Source organism: Dendropsophus ebraccatus, chromosome 9 (assembly GCF_027789765.1).
Source record: "Dendropsophus ebraccatus isolate aDenEbr1 chromosome 9, aDenEbr1.pat, whole genome shotgun sequence".
Taxonomy (NCBI): Eukaryota; Metazoa; Chordata; class Amphibia; order Anura; family Hylidae; genus Dendropsophus; species Dendropsophus ebraccatus.
Window position 1 is genome coordinate 10,373,071 of NC_091462.1, and position 22,146 is coordinate 10,395,216.

The 22,146-nt window shown below is 49.8% G+C and overlaps 1 protein-coding gene across 1 annotated transcript in view; it reads right to left on the bottom strand.

Moving 5' to 3' along the window:
* Positions 1 to 21,144, bottom strand: part of LYPD1 (LY6/PLAUR domain containing 1) — a 38,597-nt gene extending 17,453 nt beyond the window's left edge. Inside the window, exon 1 of the mRNA XM_069982509.1 lies at positions 21,041 to 21,144. Coding sequence (XP_069838610.1) covers positions 21,041 to 21,089 — 49 coding nt within the window. The 5' untranslated portion in view covers positions 21,090 to 21,144. The remainder of the gene's footprint in view (positions 1 to 21,040) is intronic.
* Between the last annotated feature and the right edge of the window lie 1,002 nt (positions 21,145 to 22,146).

Here is a 22,146-nt window from a genome sequence, read left to right on the forward strand (position 1 = left end):
TGTCCCTCTATATACCACACATCCACCTCCTGTCCCTCTATATACCACACATACACTTCCTGTCCCTCTATATACCACACACCCCCCTCCTGTCCCTCTATATACCACACATCCACCTCCTGTCCCTCTATATAGTACACATCCACCTCATGTCCCTCTATATAGTACACATCCACCTCCTGTCCCTCTATATACCACACATCCACCTCCTGTCCCTCTATATACACATCCACCTCCTGTCCCTCTATATAGTACACATCCACCTCCTGTTCCTCTAGATACCACACATCCACCTCCTGTCCCTCTATATACCACACACCCCCCTCCTGTCCCTCTATACACCACACATCCACCTCCTGTCCCTCTATATAGTACACATCCACCTCCTGTCCCTCTATATAGTACACATCCACCTCCTGTCCCTCTATATACCACACATCCACCTCCTGTCCCTCTATACACCACACATCCACCTCCTGTCCCTCTATATACCACACATCCACCTCCTGTCCCTCTATACACCACACATACACCTCCTGTCCCTCTATACACCACACATCCACCTCTTGTCCTCTATACACCACACATCCACCTCCTGTCCCTCTATATAGTACACATCCACCTCCTGTCCCTCTATATAGTACACATCCACCTCCTGTCCCTCTATATAGTACACATCCACCTCCTGTCCCTCTATATACCACACATCCACCTCCTGTCCCTCTATATACCACCCATACACCTCCTGTCCCTCTATATAGTACACATCCACCTCCTGGTTCTCTATATAGTACACATCCACCTCCTGTCCCTCTATACACCACACATCCACCTCCTGTCCCTCTATATAGTACACATACACCTCCTGTCCCTCTATATACCACACATCCACCTCCAGTCCCTCTATATACCACACATCCACCTCCTGTCCCTCTATATAGTACACATCCACCTCCTGTCCCTCTATATACCACACATCCACCTCCTGTCCCTCTATATACCCCACATACACTTCCTGTCCCTCTATATACCACACATACACTTCCTGTCCCTCTATATAGTACACATCCACCTCCTGTTCCTCTATATACCACACATACACCTCCTGTACCTCTATATACCACACATACACCTCCTGTACCTCTATATACCAAACATGTAGCTCCTGTCCCTCTATATAGTACACATCCACCTCCTGTCCCTCTATATAGTACACATCCACCTCCTGTCCCTCTATATACCACACATCCACCTCCTGTCCCTCTATATACCACACATCTACCTCCTGTCCCTCTATATACCACACATCCACCTCCTGTCCCTCTATATACCACACATCCACCTCCTGTCCCTCTATATACCACACATCCACCTTCTGTCCCTCTATATAGTAAATATACACCTCCTGTCCCTCTATACACCACACATCCACCTCCTGTCCCTCTATATACCACACATACACCTCCTGTCCCTCTATATAGTACACATACACCTCCTGTACCTCTATATACCACACATCCACCTCCTGTCCCTCTATATACCACACATACACCTCCTGTCCCTCTATATAGTACACATCCACCTCCTGTCCCTCTATATAGTACACATCCACCTCCTGTCCCTCTATATAGTACACATCCACCTCCTGTCCCTCTATATACCACACATACACCTCCTGTCCCTCTATATAGTACACATCCACCTCCTGTCCCTCTATATACCACACATCCACCTCCTGTCCCTCTATATACCACACATCCACCTCCTGTCCCTCTATATAGTACACATTCACCTCCTGTCCCTCTATATAGTACACATCCACCTCCTGTCCCTCTATATACCACACATCCACCTCCTGTCCCTCTATATACCACACATCCACCTCCTGTCCCTCTATATACCACACATCCACCTCCTGTCCCTCTATATAGTACACATTCGCCTCCTGTCCCTCTATATAGTACACATCCACCTCCTGTCCCTCTATATACCACACATCCACCTCCTGTCCCTCTATATAGTACACATTCACCTCCTGTCCCTCTATATAGTACACATCCACCTCCTGTACCTCTATATACCACACATCTACCTCCTGTCCCTCTATATAGTACACATTCACCTCCTGTCCCTCTATATAGTACACATACACCTCCTGTACCTCTATATACCACACATCCACCTCCTGTTCCTCTATATAGTACACATCCACCTCCTGTCCCTCTATATACCACACATCCACCTCCTGTCTCTCTATATACCACACATCCACCTCTTGTCCCTCTATACATTACATATCCACTTCTTATCCTTCTATAGTACACATCCTCATCCTGTCCTTTTTTATACTACATATCCACCTCCTGTACCTCTATATACTATGTATCCACCTCTGATCCCTGTATATACTACATATACACCTCATATGTCTCTATATATACTACACATCCATCTCCTTTTGCTCTGTATACTACATGTCCATCTCCTGTTCGACTATATAGTAGATATCCACCTCCTGTCCATCTATATAGTACATATCCACCTCCTGTACCTCTATATACCACACATCCACCTCCTGTCCCTCTATATACCACACATCCACCTCCTGTCCCTCTATATACCACACATACACCTCCTGTACCTCTATATACCACACATACACCTTCTGTCCCTCTATATACTACATGTCCATCTCCTGTTCGTCTGTATAGTAGATATCCACCTCCTGTTCCTCTATATAACACACATACACCTCCTGTCCCTCTATATACTACATGTCCATCTCCTGTTCGACTGTATAGTAGATATCCACCTCCTGTTCCTCTATATAACACACATACACCTCCTGTCCCTCTATATACCACACATCCACCTCCTGTCCCTCTATACACCACACATACACTTCCTGTCCCTCTATATACCACACATACACCTCCTGTCCCTCTATATACTACTTGTCCATCTCCTGTTCGTCTGTATAGTAGATATCCACCTCCTGTCCCTCTATATACTACATGTCCATCTCCAGTCCTTCTCTATAGTACATATCCACCTCCTGTCCCTCTATATACTACATGTCCATCTCCTGTTCGTCTGTATAGTAGATATCCATCTCCTGTTCCTCTATATACTACATGTCCATCTCCAGTCCTTCTCTATAGTACATATCCACCTCCTGTCCCTCTGTACATTACATGTCAGTTTTTTGTGCGGCCCCCAGGAATCCTGGACGGAGCGTATACTATGGGGAAGATTTATCAAACTGGTGTAAAGCAGAACTGTCGTAGTTGCCCCCAGCAAGCAATCAGATTCCACTTTTCATTCCTCACGGATTCTATGAAAAATGAAAGGTGGAATCTGATTGGTTGCTAGGGGCAACTGAGACAATTCTGCTTTACACCAGTTTGATAAATCTCCCTCTATGTGTATATACTGCGGCCGGGATTCCCTCTGACTTCAATGCAATGTATCGTTTCTATTAATCACGGCCATCGCTGTAATTTGCAACAACGGCAGTGATTAATACAAAAGATATGTTGTGTGAACATAGCCTAAAAGTGAAGCAGAGCTGTTAATAGACCCCCCCCCCTCCCCAGCGAGCCCACCTACTGCACTTATAATGCACAATTTACTGTACGTCAGTTTTCTGGCATATAAAGCGACATGCAAATTTTTGCATCGGCCTCATTTGGCAGAAAAGTTTGTGAGGTTTTTTCCCGGTTCTTGCAGCTCGAGAAGCAGCACAGATTTATTAGAATTTAAGATAAATAATAAATAGATGTAAATTACATCAGAAACATATTCCAGCTCTTAGCCGTCGTAGATTTCCATTTGTGAGACTCGGGCGGCCAAAAATGCGACAAATTGCTAACAAACATGTTTATAAAAAGACGCAGGTCCACCAAGCTGAACCGAGGGTGGGGGGATGCAGATGATGGAGGTGAAGGGGACCGCTACAGCTAACTATACAAGAGTAAGGTGAGAAATCCATTAGGGGAGGACCGATCTGCCCTACATGTTATAGGGAAGTGTCGTTTTACACAATTGTTAATGCCATTTGTTTCAGATTTACGGCTCTTACAGTAAAGAACCTGACCCCCAAACTGACTACTGCACAGATTCATAACATTTACAGTAAACACCAACTCATGAGGTAGATCGGTCCACAGATTTAGTTTGCTCAGCTCTTGAGGTTTATAGACTACAAGTTTACAGCTCTTGCAGTAAAGAACCAGGGTCTGGGGTGAACTATTTACAGTTTCAAAGCTCTTACAATAAAGAACCAACTCCTGAGGAAACTATACCATAGTTTCACAACCCTTGCAGTGTAGAACTGACTGCTCCATAGATTTACAGCTCTTACAGTAAAGAACCACCAGTAAAGGGCCCACCGGACGATTATCGTTCAAATTATCGTTAAATCGTTCGAATCTAAACGATAATTGTTCGGTTGAAATGCAGTTAACGATTAACGACCGAACGAGAACGCGTTGATCGCTTTATAAGACCTGGACCTATTTTTATCGTTGCTCGTTCGCAAAACGTTCGCAAATTGTTCGCATTGAATAAGGGCCCTATTCCACCGGACGATTATCGTTTGCATAATCGTTAGTGATTTACGATCTCAAACGACCGCTATTGCGAAAGACCTGAAAAAGTTCACTCATTTCCATGGAATTATAATCATTACTTATGATCGTAATTGCGATAGTTTTTCTTCGCTATTTCTTTGCTATTGCGTTCGTAACTATTGCAAATGACCGAACAACGTCTTATTCAATGCGAATGATTTGCATATTGAACGTTTTGCAAACGAGCAACGATAAAAATAGGTCCAGGTCTTATAAAGCGATCAACGATTTCTCGTTCGGTCGTTAATCGTTAACTGCATTTCAACCGAACGATTATCGTTTAGATTCGAACGATTTAACGATAATCTGAACGATAATTGTCCGGTGGAATTTGGCCCTTAGACTTCGATACAAACGCAATAGCGAAGAAATAGCGAAGAAAAACAATCGCAAATACAATCATAAGTAACGATTATCGTTCCATGGAGATGAGTGAACGTTTTCAAGTCTTTCGCAATAGCAGTCGTTTCAGATCGTTAATCGTTAACGATTATGCGAACAATAATCGTCCGGTGGAATAGGGCTCTTATGGTACTTTTACACGGAGCGATAATTCGCTCGATCGCACGATTAACGATTTTGAATGAACAATGTTTTTTTTATAACGATCGGAGTTTAGACGGAACGATACATCGTACGGAAAATTCGCTATGCGATCGTTTTGCGATCGTTTAAGCCGATAGGTGAAATCGCTGAAAGACTGTTTACACTGAACGATCTGCAAATTTTTTGCGAACGATCAACGATGATTTGAGAACATGTTAAAAGATCAAAATGAACGATTTTTTGCTCATCGTTTGATCGTTTGCTGCGTTTACACGTACGATTATCGTTCGAATTTGATCGTTATCGTGCAAAAACGAACAATCAATCGTTCCGTGTAAAAGGACCATTAGTGCTGCCCAAGCTATGGAAAACATAATGGCTGTGCATCCGCAGCCATCAGTACCCGGTTTGTGCTGGCACTCTATAGATTTCAGCTTTTAGAGTAAATAACCAAATCCTGAGATAACAACACCACAGATTCCTGGCACTTATGGTACAGAACCAGCTGGTGAAGTGACTTCTCCATAGATTCACAGCTGTTACAGTTAAGAACCAGCCCCTGATTTGACTATACCACAGATTGACAGCTCTTACAGGAAAGAACCAGCTCCTAAGGTGACTACACCACAGATTCACAGCACTTACAATAAAGAAGCAGCTCCTAAGGTAACTACACTAAAGATTTACAGCCCTTACAGTAAAGAACCAGCCCCGGAGGTGACTATACCACAGATTCACAGCCCTTATAGTAAAGAACTAGCTCCTGAGGTGACTACTCCAGAGATTCCCAGCCCTTACAGTAAAGAACAAGCTCCTGAGGTGACTACACCACAGATTCACAGCCCTTACAGTAAAGAACCAGCTCCTGAGGTAACTACTCCAGAGATTCACACCCTTACAGTAAAGAACCAGCTCCTGAGGTGACTACACCACAGGTTCACAGCCCTTACAGTAAAGAACCAGCTGCTAAGGTGACTACACCACAGATTCACAGCCTTAACAGCAAAGAACAAGCTCCTGAAGTGACTACACTACAGATTCACACCCTTACAGTAAAGAACCAGCTCCTGAGGTGACTATACCACAGATTCACAGCCCTTACAGTAAAGAACCAGCTCCTGAGGTAACTACACCACAGATTCACAGCCCTTACAGTAAAGAACCAGCTCCTGAGGTAACTACACCACACACTACTACACATCAAGGCTTGGGCCCCAAGGTCAGTTTAGTTGCTCCCTTTGTATCTTTCCCAGCTCCGGGGCTTCTTCCTATGAACCGATTCCCAGACCCGGTCTCCAGACTCCAGATGAGGCCGCACCAAAGCTTTAACAAGAGGTTAAATGATCAAGGTCTCCGGTGGTGCAATCGGTCAGCAGGCGGCACTTCTAAAGTGGTGCTTTTATGTCCCTGTCCATCAGTCCGTGCCTCTTTTACTACATGACAATATCCTGCTGGCCTTAGAAGCAGCTGACTGACATTGTGCTGCTTTGTAGTCTATCATCTAACAATCGGCGGAGAGAGAGTCTGGGGAATTTATAGAACATCTGAGATTTTTAGGCAAAGTAGGAAATGTCTGGTTTTGCTGGAATATGCGCTATACTTTCCCTATACATTGTATATAGCATCTAAGCATTATACACCACAATACCATTTAGTTTCCTTACAACAGGCGGGTACTGACCCAGCCAGTGCCTGTATTCCTGTGTTCTCACGTCACACACGCAGGATTTTCACCATTAACAAATGAAAAGTGTTTCATATCCTGACGTCACACAATCTACACATTGTATATAAGAAGCGGACGAACACCGTCACCTGCACCATCACACTGACCCCATATATATCACTGTACATGACAGTCACATGAACACCGTCACCTGCACCATCACACTGACCCCATTTATAACACTGTACATGACAGTCACATGAACACCGTCACCTGCACCATCACACTGACCCCATATATAACACTGTACATGACAATCACATGAACACCGTCACCTGCACCATCACACTGACCCCATATATAACACTGTACATGACAATCATATGAACACCGTCACCTGCACCATCACACTGACCCCATATATAACACTGTACATGACAATCATATGAACACCGTCACCTGCACCATCACACTGACCCCATATATAACACTGTACTTGACAATCACATGAACACTGTCACCTGCACCATCAGAGTGACCCCATATATAACACTGTACATGACAGTCACATGAACACCGTCACCATCACACTGACCTCATATATAACACTGTACATGACAATCACATGAACCCCATCACCTGCACCATCAGACTGACCTCATATATAACACTGTACATGACAATCACATGAACACCGTCACCTGCACCATCAGACTGACCCCATATATAACACTGTACATGACAATCACATGAACACAGTCACCTGCACCATCACACTGACCCCATATATAACACTGTACATGACAGTCCCATGAACACTGTCACCTGCACCATCACACTGACCCCATATATAACACTGTACATGACAGTCACATGAACACCATCACCTGCACCATCACACTGACCCCATATATAACACTGTACATGACAGGCAGACAAACACTGTCACCTCCACCATCAGACTGACCTCATATATAACACTGTACATGACAGCCGGACAAACACCGTCACCTGCACCATCAGACTGACCCCATATATAACACTGTACATGACAGCCGGACATACACCGTCACCTGCACCATCAGACTGACCCCATATATAACACTGCATATGACAGACGCACAAACACTGTCACCTCCACCATCACACTGACCTCATATATAACACTGTACATGACAAGCAGAACACTGTCACTTCCACCATCAGACAGACCTCATATATAACACTGTACATGACAAGCAGAACACTGTCACTTCCACCATCAGACAGACCTCATATATAACACTGTACATGACAGGCAGACAAACACTGTCACCTCCACCATCAGACTGACCTCATATATAACACTGCATATGACAGACGCACAAACACTGTCACTTGCACCATCACACTGACCGCACATATAACACTGTACATGACAGCCGAACACTGTCATCTCCATCATCAGACTGACCTCATATATAACAATATACATGACAGCCGGACAAACACTGTCACGTTCAGCATCAGACTGACCTCATATGTAACTCTGTACATGACAGCCGGACAAACACTGTCACCTGCACCATCAGACTGACCTCATATATAACACTGTACATGACAGGCAGACAAACACTGTCACCTGCACCATCAGACTAACCTCATATATAACACTGTACATGACAGCCGGACAAACAGTGTCATCTCCACCATCAGACAGACCCCATATATAATACTGTACATGACAGGCAGACAAACACTGTCACCTGCACCATCACACTGACCCCACATATAACACTGTACATGACAGCCGAACAAACACTGTCACCTCCACCATCAGACAGACCCCATATATAACACTGTACATGACAGGCAAACGAACACTGTCACCTCCTCCATTGGACTGACCCCATATATAACACTGTACTGGACAAGCAGACAAACACTGTCACCTCCACCCTCAGACTGACCTCATATATAACACTGTACATGACAGGCAAACGAACACTGTCACCTCCTCCATTGGACTGACCCCATATATAACACTGTACAGGACAAGCAGACAAACACTGTCTTTTGAGACACTCTAAATACAGAGTGTCTAAAAAGTAAGGAAAGATGGTGACAGATCCCACTTTCAGGGAAGGGGGAAACCTGTAACACCAGGTCACCAATCATTTTTATACAGGAAGCCAGAGCCGTGACACATCCCACTGGCGGAGTATCACGTTACTTCACGTTTATGTAACTTTATTTGTTCTCTATGTCAAAACAGTGATGTCTTCTGTAGAGGAGATGTGATGGCACCGTCCCAGGCAGAACATGGTGAATTTTCATTGCAGAAAATTCCAACCAACGCCACCGTAGCATCCTCCTATTACTCACGGCACAGATGCCAAACTTCCTGCCAAGTTCACAGAAACAGGTTCTGACGCCAATAAACTGAATAAAGCTTGATGACCAAAACTCACTATGGACGTAGCAACAACCAGAGACCGCCATGTCAGCTCACCGTCTGTCTCTGGAATGAGAGGTCAGCGGGGCCGCGATTCTGCTAAATATTATACCCATAAATAGAATCCTAATAAAGTACTGGACTGAGGATGACCTGGAACGGCAGGCAGAAACTGCTGTATGCATGCTACCACCAACTCTGGTGCAGGGGGTCACACTATATACAATATACCTGGGAAGAACAATCAGCATCAACTCCTTTCTGTGTGTGATGTAATGATGACCCATGTGTGATGTCATACGGTTGGACACCTCTATCTTGGAAACAAGATGAGATATGGTTGGGCACCACTATCCTGGATGTGTCCTCCACACTTCAGCACATCATCAGGGAGCAGTGTGTCCTCCACATCATCACACCCGCAGGAGGCATTGTCTCCTCCTCCTCATCATCACCCCAGCAGGTGGCAGTGTGTCCTTCCCATCATCACACCAGCAGAGAGCAGTGTGTCCTCCACATCATCACACCAGCAGGGGGCAGTGTGTCCTCCCCATCATCACACCAGCAGAGGGCAGTGTGTCCTCCCCATCATCACACCAGCAGAGGAAAGTGTGTCCTCCACATCATCACACCAGCAGGGGGCAGTGTGTCCTCCACATCATCACACTAGCAAGGTGCAGTGTGTCCTCCACCTCTTCACGCCAGCAGGGGGCAGTGTTTCCTCCACACATCATCACACCAGCAGGGGGCAGTGTGTCCTCCACATCATCACACTAGCAAGGTGCAGTGTGTCCTCCACCTCTTCACGCTAGCAGGGGGCAGTGTGTCCTCCACACATCATCATCACACCAGCAGGGGGCAGTGTGCCCACACAAAAACACAAAAAATGCAACAGCTCACTGCTAATGGCAAGACACAGACTCAAAAGAAAGGTGAAAATTGCCAGTGTATCCTCCACATTATCACACCAGCAGAAGGCAGTGTGTCCTCCACATGATTAGTTCGATCGAACCTGAAAATTTCTGATATTCGATCATCTTTACACATCATCACACCAGCAAGGCGCAGTGTGTCCTCCACATCATCACACCAACATCCACATCATCACACCAACAGGGGGCAGTGTGTCATCCACAATATCACAACAGCAGGGGGCAGTGTGTCCACACAAACACACGAAAAATGCAACAGCTCACTGCTAATGGCAAGACTCAATAGAAATATGAAAATTGGCAGATAGTATCCTCCCCTCATCATCACACCAGTGGGAGGCAGTGTGTCCTCCACATCATCACACCGGCAGGGTGCAGTGTATCCTCCCTACATCATCACACCGGCAGAAGGCAGTGTGTCCTCCACATCATCACACCGGCAGGGTGCAGTGTATCCTCCCTACATCATCACACCAGCAGAAGGCAGTGTATCCTCCCTACATCATCACACCGGCAGGGTGCAGTGTATCCTCCCTACATCATCACACCAGCAGAAGGCAGTGTGTCCTCCCTACATCATCACACCGGCAGGGTGCAGTGTATCCTCCCTACATCATCACACCAGCAGAAGGCAGTGTATCCTCCCTACATCATCACACCGGCAGGGTGCAGTGTATCCTCCCTACATCATCACACCGGCAGGGTGCAGTGTATCCTCCCTACATCATCACACCGGCAGGGTGCAGTGTATCCTCCCTACATCATCACACCAGCAGGGTGCAGTGTATCCTCCCTACATCATCACACCTGTAGAAGGCAGTGTATCCTCCCTACATCATCACACCAGCAGAAGGCAGTGTATCCTCCCTACATCATCACACCAGCAGAAGGCAGTGTATCCTCCCTACATCATCACACCAGCAGAAGGCATTGTGTCCTCCACATCATCACACCGGCAGGGTGCAGTGTATCCTCCCTACATCATCACACCAGCAGAAGGCAGTGTATCCTCCACACATCATCACACTGGCAGGGTGCAGGGTGTAAACCACATCATAATCCTGACCCTGTTTATAACAAGCAGAACAATGAGTATAACCCCCATCATCAGTCTGACCCTGTATATAACACTGTATGTAACAAGCAGAATACTGAGTATAACCCCCATGACCCTCTATGCTGCCCCTTGTGAAGGTATCTTTTCTTTAGTCTTGCTTGATTCCCCAGTCTCTGCCCCCCACATTATACTCTCCCGGGGGAGCGCTGCTCTTGTGGTTGTGGGGAGAGGTAGTTTTGCACCCCACATGGTGCTTCCCATCATGGCTACAACCTTTACTTTTAGGGTAGCTTCACATGTACCGTATCGCAGTGGATTTGATGGTGTTCTGCTTGTTATATACAGAGTCAGGCTGATGATGGGGGTTATACTTAGTGTTCTGCTTGTTATATATAGGGTTAAGCTGATGATGGGAGTTATACTCAGTGTTCTGCTTGTTATATATAGGGTTAAGCTGATGATGGGGGTTATACTCAGTTTTCTGCCTATTATATACAGGGTTAGGATGATGATGGGGGTTATACTCAGCGTTCTGTTTGTTATATATAGGGTTAGAAAATACGACATGGAGAGAAAGGAACGGCTGCACGTCCCATCTATGGCTGACACTAATGCCGCTAGGCTATTTCTAAAAACCAACGCCAGGATGTTGGTATATAATTTGATCAAACCATATTGCCCCGTGTACCATGTGACGGTCTCCTGGTTCACACGGGTCCCTACACTAACTCCACACCGTGTCGGTCAGCGAATGCCAACCCCGCAAAGCGTGCACATGCAGGGAGAGAAGGCCATGGAATTGCCCTGCAACCCCAATGTCACAGGACCAGACCCAAAATGGCACACCAAAACCCAGCCGGCACCACCGGCGGAGAAGGCTGCCCCCAAACAACACAAGTATGAATATGGTATTGCACTCACCACCACTGTTGCAGACAGAATGGGAAAGATAGGAGGTACTGACATGTGAGCACAGGTATATCCTGCCAATTTGGGTCATGTGGGTCATATGAAGGGGAGTGCCAGCCGCTCAGAAAAGGGAGAATTATAAAATACGACATGGAGAGAAAGGAGCGGCTGCACATCCCACCTATGGCTGACACTAATGCCGCTAGGCTATTTCTAAAAACCAACGCCAGGATGTTGGTATATAATTTGATCAAACCATACCGCCCCGTGTACCACGTGCAGGTCCCCTGGTTCACATGGGTCCCTACTGGGTCCATCCTGGCGTTGGTTTTCAAATATAGCCGAGTGCCATTAGTGTCAGCCATAGGTGTCATGTGCAGCAGCTCCTTTCTCTCCATGTCTTATTTTATTTTTCGCAGTTGGCACTCCCCTTCGTAAGACCCACATGACCCAAATTAGCAGGATACACCTGTGCTCACATGTCAGTACCTCCTATCTTTCCGATTCTTTCTGCAGCAGTAATGGTGAGTACAAGATCATATTCACAATTGTGTTGTTTGGCGGCAGCTTTCATCGCCGGTGGTGCCAACTGGGTTTTAAAGGGGGCACTTTGGGTTTGGTCCTGTGACATTTGGGTTGCAGGGCCATTGCATGGCCTCCCTTCCCTGTTTGTGCACACTTTGCAGGGTTGGCGGTCGCTGACCGACACGGTGTGGAGTTAGTGTAGGGACCCATGTGAACCAGGAGACAGGCACGTGGTACACGGGGCTATTATGGTTTGATCAAATTATATGCCAACAACCTGGCGTTGGTTTTTAAATATAGCCGAGTGGCATTAGTATCAGCCATAGGTGTGATGTGCAGCCACTCCTTTCTCTCCATGTCGTAATATATAGGGTTAGGCTGATGATGGGGGTTATACTCAGTATTCTGCTTGTTATATAAAGTGTTATATACAGGGTTAGGATGAGGATGGGGGTTATACTCAGTATTCTGCCTGTTATATACAGGTTTAGGATGTTATGTGCAGTATATAGTACTGCACATAACAAGTAGAATACAGGGTATAACCACTATTATAAGCTTGACCCTGTATATAACACTGTATATAACAAGCAGAATACTAAGTATAACCCCAATCATCAGTCTGACCCTGTATATAACACTGTATATAACAAGCAGGATAATGAGCATAACCCCCATCATCATCCTGACCCTGTATAATATACAGGGTCAGGATGATGATGGGGGTTATGCTCATTATAAATAACAAGCAGAACACTGAGTATAACCCCTATCATCATCCTAACCCTGTATATAACGGGCAGAACACTGAGTATAACCCCCATCATAATCCTGACCCTGTATATAACAAGCAGAATACCGAGTATAACCCCCATCATCATCCTAACCCTGTATATAACAAGCAGAACACTCAGTATAACCCACATCATAATCCTGACCCTGTATATAACAAGCAAAATACTGAGTATAACCCACATCATAATCCTGACCCTGTATATAACAAGCAGAATACTGAGTATAACCTCCATCATCAGTCTGACCTGGTATTAACACTGTATGTAACAAGCAGGATACTGAGTATAACCCCCATCATCACCCTGACCCTGTACATAACAAACAGAATACTAAGTATAACCCCATCATCACCCTGACCCTGTATATAACAATCAGAATACCGAGTATAACCCTCATCATCATCCTGACCCTGTATATAACAAGCAGAATACTGAGTATAAAGAACCCCTTGTTTTCTTTATTCTTGCTTGGTTCCCCAGTCTCTGCCCCCCACAATATACTCCCCTCGGGGAGCGCTGCTCTTGTGGTTGTGGGGAGAGGTAGTTTTGCACCCCACATGGTGCTTCCCATCATGGCTACAACATTTACTTTTAGGGTAGCTTCACATGTACCGTATCGCAGTGGATTTGATCTAAATAACTGAACACAGCATCAAATCTGCTGCGGATCCTGTACGTGTGAACACACCCTTAACCTCCCACCTCTCAGTGTTTTGGCTGTTTCTCCAGACCCCTCCTCCATGGCGCCTCACTCTCAGTACATGTGCCGTATTCTTTCTGTGTTGTTATACTGGACTGTATTCCCTTTCGGACATACATGACATATCCACATGATATAAGTGTCTTACAGATGTAGGTCCCACCTCTCCATGTCCGACCTGTGGCCGCCATAAGTGGTCAGGACGCCAAAAGCTGCTGTTCCATGTGTTTTAAGCAGATTACATAACTCTGGCAGAGGCTTCTGGGAGTTGTTTAGGCCGCATAGTTCTGGTACAGGATGTCTCGCTGCTCTACACAGTTCTCACAACCCCCATTAACATCTATGGGAGTTCCCCGTTGCCTTTAGGCATTTTTAGCTTCCTGCCCGAACCCAGTGGCTGCGATCAGGCCGTAGTGAGTCGGGGGCCTCCATCTCCAGATTTGTGTTGGTTCCATCTCTGGGACCCTGCTCCATCTGTGGGACATATCCTGTGGTCAGACCATGAGGGAATCCCAGAGACAGAGATAGAAGTGTAAATCTCAGGAGCAGTATTCAGGCATTAGAGACTGTCGTGCCGCCATGTAGTGAACAGATATTAGCGCCATGTACTCACCTCAGGCTCCTCACACGACCAGCCTTCCTGACTGAACCTGATGGGAGAAATTATAGGACTAATGATAAGAAACCTTTCTCTCTAGAAATGATTTTCAGGGGTTAATACGGTCCAAGGGTATACGGCACGCTATAGGGGAGCGGCGGTGAGTACACGGCTCTCAGATGCGGAGTGCTACTTCTGCCGCCTCCCCTATCCCTAATCCTCCACATTGGTGTAATACCGAGGTCAGAGCACAATAAAGACACCGCACAGCGAGGAGAGATCTCCCAGAGAACACGACAGGAAATGCACAAAGTGACCACTAATCACCAGCGTCGGCGCTGCCCATCACCGGCGGCACAGCGGCTAATGGAAGCGTAATAACACAGTCTGGAGGCCACACTGAGAGGAAGAAAGAGACGATGGGGAGACCAGGGGGGGCAAGAAAATACCCCAGGCTATATGGAAGAACTGAGGACACAGAAATACAGGGGCAGGGAGGACGGGTAATACAGGGCAGTAATACAGGGGCAGGGAGGAGGGGTAATACAGGGGCAGTAATACAGGGGCAGGGAGGAGGGGTAATACAGGGGCAGTAATACAGGGGCAGGGAGGAGGGGTAACACAGGGGCAGTAATACAGGGTCAGGGAGGAGGGGTAATACAGGGGCAGTAATACAGGGTCAGGGAGGAGGGGTAATACAGGGGCAGTAATACAGGGGCAGGGAGAAGGGGGAAACACAGGGCACTGATACAGGGGCAGGGAGGAGGGGTAACACAGGGCAGTAATAAAGGGGCAGGGAGGAGGAGGGGTAATACAGGGGCAGTAATACAAGGACAGGGAGGAGGGGTAACACAGGGCAGTGATACAAGGGCAGGGAGGAGGGGTAACACAGGGGCACTAATACAGGGGCAGGGAGGAGGGGTAATACAGGGGCAGTAATACAGTGGCAGGGAGGAGGGGTAATACAGGGGCAGTAATACAGGGGCAGGGAGGAGGAGAGGTACAACAGGGGGCAGAGAGAGGAAGGGTAATACAGTGGGGGCAGAGAGAAGGAGGGATGATACAGGGGGCAGAGAGGAGGAAGGGTATTACAGGAGTGCATAGAGGAGGGGTAATACAGGGGCAGTAATGCAGGGGCAGGGAGGGGGAGGGGTAATACAGGGGCAGGGAGGAGGAGGGGTAATACAGGGGCAGGGAGGAGGAGGGGTAATGCAGGGGGCAGAGAGGAGGGGTAATACAGGGGCAGGGATGAAGGGATAATACAGGGCAGTAATACAGGGGCAGGAAGGAGGGGTAATACAGATGCAGACAGGAGGAGGGGTAATACAGCGGGCAGGGAGTAGGAGGGGTAATACAAGGGAAGTAATACAGGGGCAGGGAGGAGGGGTAATACAGGGGGCACAGAGTAAGGGTGATACAGGGGGCACAGAGGAGGGGTAATACAGGGGGCACAGAGTAAGGGTGATACAGGGGGCACAGAGGAGGTGTAATACAGGGGGCACAGAGGAGGGGTAATACAGGGGGCACAGAGTAAGGTTGATACAGGGGGCACAGAGGAGGGGTAATACAGGGGGCACAGAGTAACGGTGATACAGGGGGCACAGAGTAACGGTGATACAGGGGGCACAGAGGAGGGGTAATACAGGGGGCACAGAGTAAGGGTGATACGGGGGCACAGAGTAACGGTGATACAGGGGGCACAGAGGAGGGGTAATACAGGGGGCACAGAGGAGGGGTAATACAGGGGGAACAGGGACTGGGGTGCAGCAAGGGAGCAGTAATACAGAGGAGCAGCAATACAGGGGACACAGAGATCAAGGTGCAGCAGGAAAGCACTAATACAGAGGCACAGAGATTGGGGTGCAGCAAAGGAGCAGTTACATGGGCACATAGATCAGGGGGCAGCAGGAAAGCACTAATACATGGGCACAGAGATCGGGGTGCAGAAACACAGGGGCACAGAGATCGGGGTGCAGCAACACAGGGGCACAGAGATCGGGGTGCAGCAACACAGGGGAGCAGTAATACAGAGGACACAAATATTGAGGTACAATAGTGAGGGAACAGTAATACAGAGGACACAGATATTGGGGTACAATAGTAAGGGAGCAGTAATACAGGGGACACAGAGATCAGGGTACAAAAGGAAGGGAGCATTAAAGCAGAAAACACAGACTGAAGTGCAGTGAGAGAGCAGAGACAAGAGACAGTAATCAGGGGGCAATAATTCAGGGGACACAGACCGGGGTGCAGCAATACAGGAGACACATATGGGAGAGCATTATAATACAGGACACAGAGATCACAGAGGAGAAACACAGGGGGCACAGATATTGGGGTACAGCAGGAAGGCAGTAATATAGGGGACACAGATATCAGGGTGCAGTGAGGGAGCAGTAATATAGGGGACACATATCAGGGTGCAGCAGGGGATCAGTAATACAGGGAGCACATATACTAGGGTGCAACAGGGGAGCAGTAAGACAGGGGGCACTGATACCGGGGTGCAGCACGTGAGCATTAATACAGGGGGCAGAGATTATCGGGGTGCAGCAGGGGAGCAGTAACACAGGGGGCACAGATACAGGGGTGCAGTGAGGGAGCAGTAATACAGGGGGCACAGATACCGGGGTGCAGTGAGGGAGCAGTAATACAGGGGGCAGAGATATCGTGGTGCAGTGAGGGAGCAGTAATACAGGGGGCAGAGATATCAGGGTGAAGCAGGGGAGCAGTAATATAGGGGGCAGATACCGGAGTGCAGCAGGGGAGCAGTAATACAGGGGGCAGATACCGGAGTGCAGCAGGGGAGCAGTAATACAGGGGGCACAGATACCGGGGTGCAGTGAGGGAGCAGTAATACAGGGGGCAGAGATATTGGGGTGCAGCAGGGGAGCAGTAATACAGGGGGCACAGATATCAGGGTGAAGCAGGGGAGCAGTAATATAGGGGGCAGATACCGGAGTGCAGCAGGGGAGCAGTAATACAGGGGGCACAGATACCGGGGTGCAGTGAGGGAGCAGTAATAGAGGGGGCACAGATATCAGGGTGCAGCAGGGGAGCAGTAATACAGGAGGCACAGATATCAGGGTGAAGCAGGGGAGCAGTAATACAGGGGGCAGATACCGGGGTGCAGCAGGGGGGAAGTAATAAAGGGGACACAGATACTGGGGTGCAACAGGGAGCAGTATTAGAGGGTACACAGACATTGGAGGGCTGTATATAGTTTCTGATATATTCTCTGGTGATCAGCAGGTAAGTGCAGTAGTTATACAGCGGACACAGATATTGGGGTGCAATAGCAAGGGAGCAGTAACACTGAAAAAGACTGGGGTGTAGTAAAGGAAAAGTAAGACAGGAGACACAGTGATCGGGGTGCGACAGCAAGGGGACAATAATTCAGGGGACACAGACTACGTGCAGCAATATAGCAGACACGTGGGGGGGTCAGTAGTGAGGGAGCATTACAACACAGGACTGATCACAGAGCAACAGTAATAGAGGGGATACAGATATCAGGGTACAGCAACACAGGGGCACAGAGATCGGGGTGCAGCAACACAGGAGCGCAGAGATCGGGGTGCAGCAACAAATGGGCACAGAGATCGGGGTGCAGCAACACAGGGACACAGAGATCGGGGTGCAGCAACAGGAGCACAGAGATCGGGGAGCAGCAACACAGGGGCGCAGAGATCGGCGTGCAGCAACACAGGGGCGCAGAGATCGGGGTGCAGCAACACAGGGACACAGAGATTGGGGTGCAGCAACACAGGGGTGCAGAGATAGGGGTGCGGCGGGGGAGCAGTAATACAGGGGCACAGAGATCAGGGTGCAGCAACAGAGGGGCACAGAGTTTGGGGTGCGGTGGGGGAGCAGTAATACAGGGGCACAGAGATCGGGGTGCAGCAACACAGGAAGATCGGGGTGAAGCGAAGGAGCAGCAACACAGGGGCACAGAGATCGGGGTGCAGCAACACAGGGGCACAGAGATCGGGGTGCCGCGAAGGAGCAGTAATACAGGGGACACAGAGATCGGGGTGCCACGAAGGAGAATTATTACAGGGGACACAGAGATTGGGGTGCAGCGGGGGAGCATTAATCCGGAGGACGCAGATGGGGGTGCAGCAGAGGAGCAGTAATACAGTGGACAAAGGGATTGGGGTACAGCGGAGAATCAATAACATAGGGGAGAGAGAGATCGAGGTGCAGGGGGAGCGGTAATACAGGGGCACAGAGATAGGGGTGCAGCGGGGGAGCAGTAATACAGGGGACACAAAGATTGAGGTGCAAAGGGGGAGCGGTAATACAGGGGCAGAGAATTAGGGGTGCAGCGGGGAAGCAGTAATACAGGGGACAAAGCGATCGGGGTGCAAAGTGGGAGTAGTAATACAGGGGACACAGAGATCGGGGTGCAGCAGGGGAGCAATAATACAGGGACACAGAGATCAGGGTGCAGCGGAAGAGCAGTAATATAGGGGTGCAAAGGGGGAGCAGTAATACAGGGGGCACAAATTGGGGTGCAGAGGAGGAGCAATAATACAGGGACAGAGATCAGGGTGCAGCAGGGGAGCAGTAATACAGAAGACACATAGATCGGGGTACAGACAAGTAGAAATAATACAGGGGCACTGAGATCGGGGTGCAGACGACGAGCAGTTATAGAGGGGACAGTGACGTTTCTATGGGTACCTAGAGTAGATGGGGCAGACACTGGGGGTCCGGAGTAGATGGGACAGACACTGGGGCTCCTGAGTAGATGGGACAGACACTGGGGGTCCTGAGTAGATGGGACAGACACTGGGGGTCCTGAGTAGATGGGACAGACACTGGGGGTCCTGAGTAGATGGGACAGACACTGGGGCTCCTGAGTAGATGGGACAGACACTGGGGGTCCGGAGTAGATGGGGCAGACACTGGGGGTCCGGAGTAGATGGAGCAGACACTGGGGGTCCGGAGTAGATGGGGCAGACACTGGGGGTCCGGAGTAGATGGGGCAGACACTGGGGGTCCGGAGTAGATGGGACAGACACTGGGGGTCCGGAGTAGATGGGACAGACACTGGGGGTCTGGAGTAGATGGGGCAGACACTGGGGGTCCGGAGTAGATGGGACAGACACTGGGGGTCCGGAGTAGATGGGACAGACACTGGGGGTCCGGAGTAGATGGGACAGACACTGGGGGTCCGGAGTAGATGGGACAGACACTGGGGTCCGGAGTACATGGGGCAGACACTGGAGTTATACAGCAGACAGTGACTGTAGAGGGTGCGGGAGAAGACATTGGGGGTGAGTGCCGGCAGTGGGGGTCTGTAGGGTTACACTATGTGGGTGCCCGGATGTTTGGGGGGCCCTCCAGGAGCCCCCGACTGTGCTGGACAGGTACCTGTGGCAACCGGGGGGGGGGGGGGGGGGGGCAGGAGAAGAGACTGAGAAGTATTGGGGTGCAGAAGCCAGCACTGCTTATTACTGGGGTGCAGGGACGGGTGCTGGGAGTTGTGGGGGTGCAGGGACGGGTGCTGGGAGTTGTGGGGGTGCAGGAACGGGTGCTGGGAGTTCTGGGGGTGAAGGGACGGGTGCTGGGAGTTCTGGGGGTGCAGGGACGGGTGCTCAGAGTTGTGGGGGTGCAGGGACGGGTGCTGGGAGTTGTGGGGGTACAGGGACGGGTGCTGGGAGTTGTGGGGGTGCAGGGACGGGTGCTGGGAGTTGTGGGGGTGCAGGGAGGGGCGCTGGGAGTTGTGGGGGTGCAGGGACGGGTGCTGGGAGTTCTGGGGGTGCAGGGAGGGGCGCTGGGAGTTCTGGGGGTGCAGGGACGGGTGCTGGGAGTTCTGGGGGTGCAGGGACGGGTGCTGGGAGTTGTGGGGGTGCAGGGAGGGGCGCTGGGAGTTGTGGGGGTGCAGGGACGGGTGCTGGGAGTTGTGGGGGTGCAGGGACGGGTGCTGGGAGTTCTGGGGGTGCAGGGACGGGTGCTGGGAGTTGTGGGGGTGCAGGGACGGGTGCTGGGAGTTGTGGGGGTGCAGGGACGGGTGCTGGGAGTTGTGGGGGTGCAGGGACGGGTGCTGGGAGTTCTGGGGGTGCAGGGACGGGTGCTGGGAGTTGTGGGGGTGCAGGGACGGGTGCTGGGAGTTGTGGGGGTGCAGGGACGGGTGCTGGGAGTTGTGGGGGTGCAGGGACGGGTGCTGGGAGTTGTGGGGGTGCAGGGACAGACACCGGGGGTCCCGGGTGCAGGGGTCGGAGTTCCCGGGGGTCTCTCACCTGCGCTCAGCAGCCCCCAGCAGGTCGCACACATCAGCTGCAGCCACATCCTCCCCGCTCCCCCCGATCACACGGCCATGCTCCCGGCGGCGGCTCAGCTCTCGGACTCCGGGGGTCTCCGGTGTGAGCAGCATCTCCAGCTTCAGCACCAGCCGCACCACCGGCCCCGCCCACAACTGCACGTCACAGGGGGCGGGGCCGCGGCGGTCCGCGATCTGACAACACCGAGAATCCGTCCGACAACCCGGAGGGGAGAGGAGGTGTAGTCTGGGCTCTGCTGTGTGAGTGTAGTCTGGGCTCTGCTGTGTGAGTGTAGTCTGGGCTCTGCTGTGTGAGTGTAGTCTGGGCTCTGCTGTGTGAGTGTAGTCTGGGCTCTGCTGTGTGAGTGTAGTCTGGGCTCTGCAGTGTGGTGTAGTCTGGGCTCTGCTGTGTGAGTGTAGTCTGGGCTCTGCTGTGTGAGTGTAGTGTAGGCTCTGCTGTGTGAGTGTAGTCTGGGCTCTGCAGTGTGGTGTAGTCTGGGCTCTGCTGTGTCAGTGTAGTCTGGGCTCTGCTGTGTGAGTGTAGTCTGGGCTCTGCTGTGTGAGTGTAGTGTAGGCTCTGCTGTGTCAGTGTAGTCTGGGCTCTGCTGTGTGAGTGTAGTCTGGGCTCTGCTGTGTGAGTGTAGTCTGGGCTCTGCTCTGTGAGTGTAGTCTGGGCTCTGCTGTGTGAGTGTAGTCTGGGCTCTGCTCTGTGAGTGTAGTCTGGGCTCTGCTGTGTGAGTGTAGTCTGGGCTCTGCTATGTGAGTGTAGTGTAGGCTCTGCTATGTGAGTGTAGTCTGGGCTCTGCTGTGTGAGTGTAGTCTGGGCTCTGCTGTGTGAGTGTAGTCTGGGCTCTGCTGTGTGAGTGTAGTCTGGGCTCTGCTGTGTGAGTGTAGTCTGGGTTCTGCTGCGTGAGTGTAGTCTGGGCTCTGCTGTGTGAGTGTAGTGTAGGCTCTGCTGTGTGAGTGTAGTCTGGGCTCTGCTGTGTGAGTGTAGTCTGGGCTCTGCTGTGTGAGTGTAGTCTGGGCTCTGCTGTGTGAGTGTAGTCTGGGCTCTGCTGTGTGAGTGTAGTCTGGGCTCTGATGTGT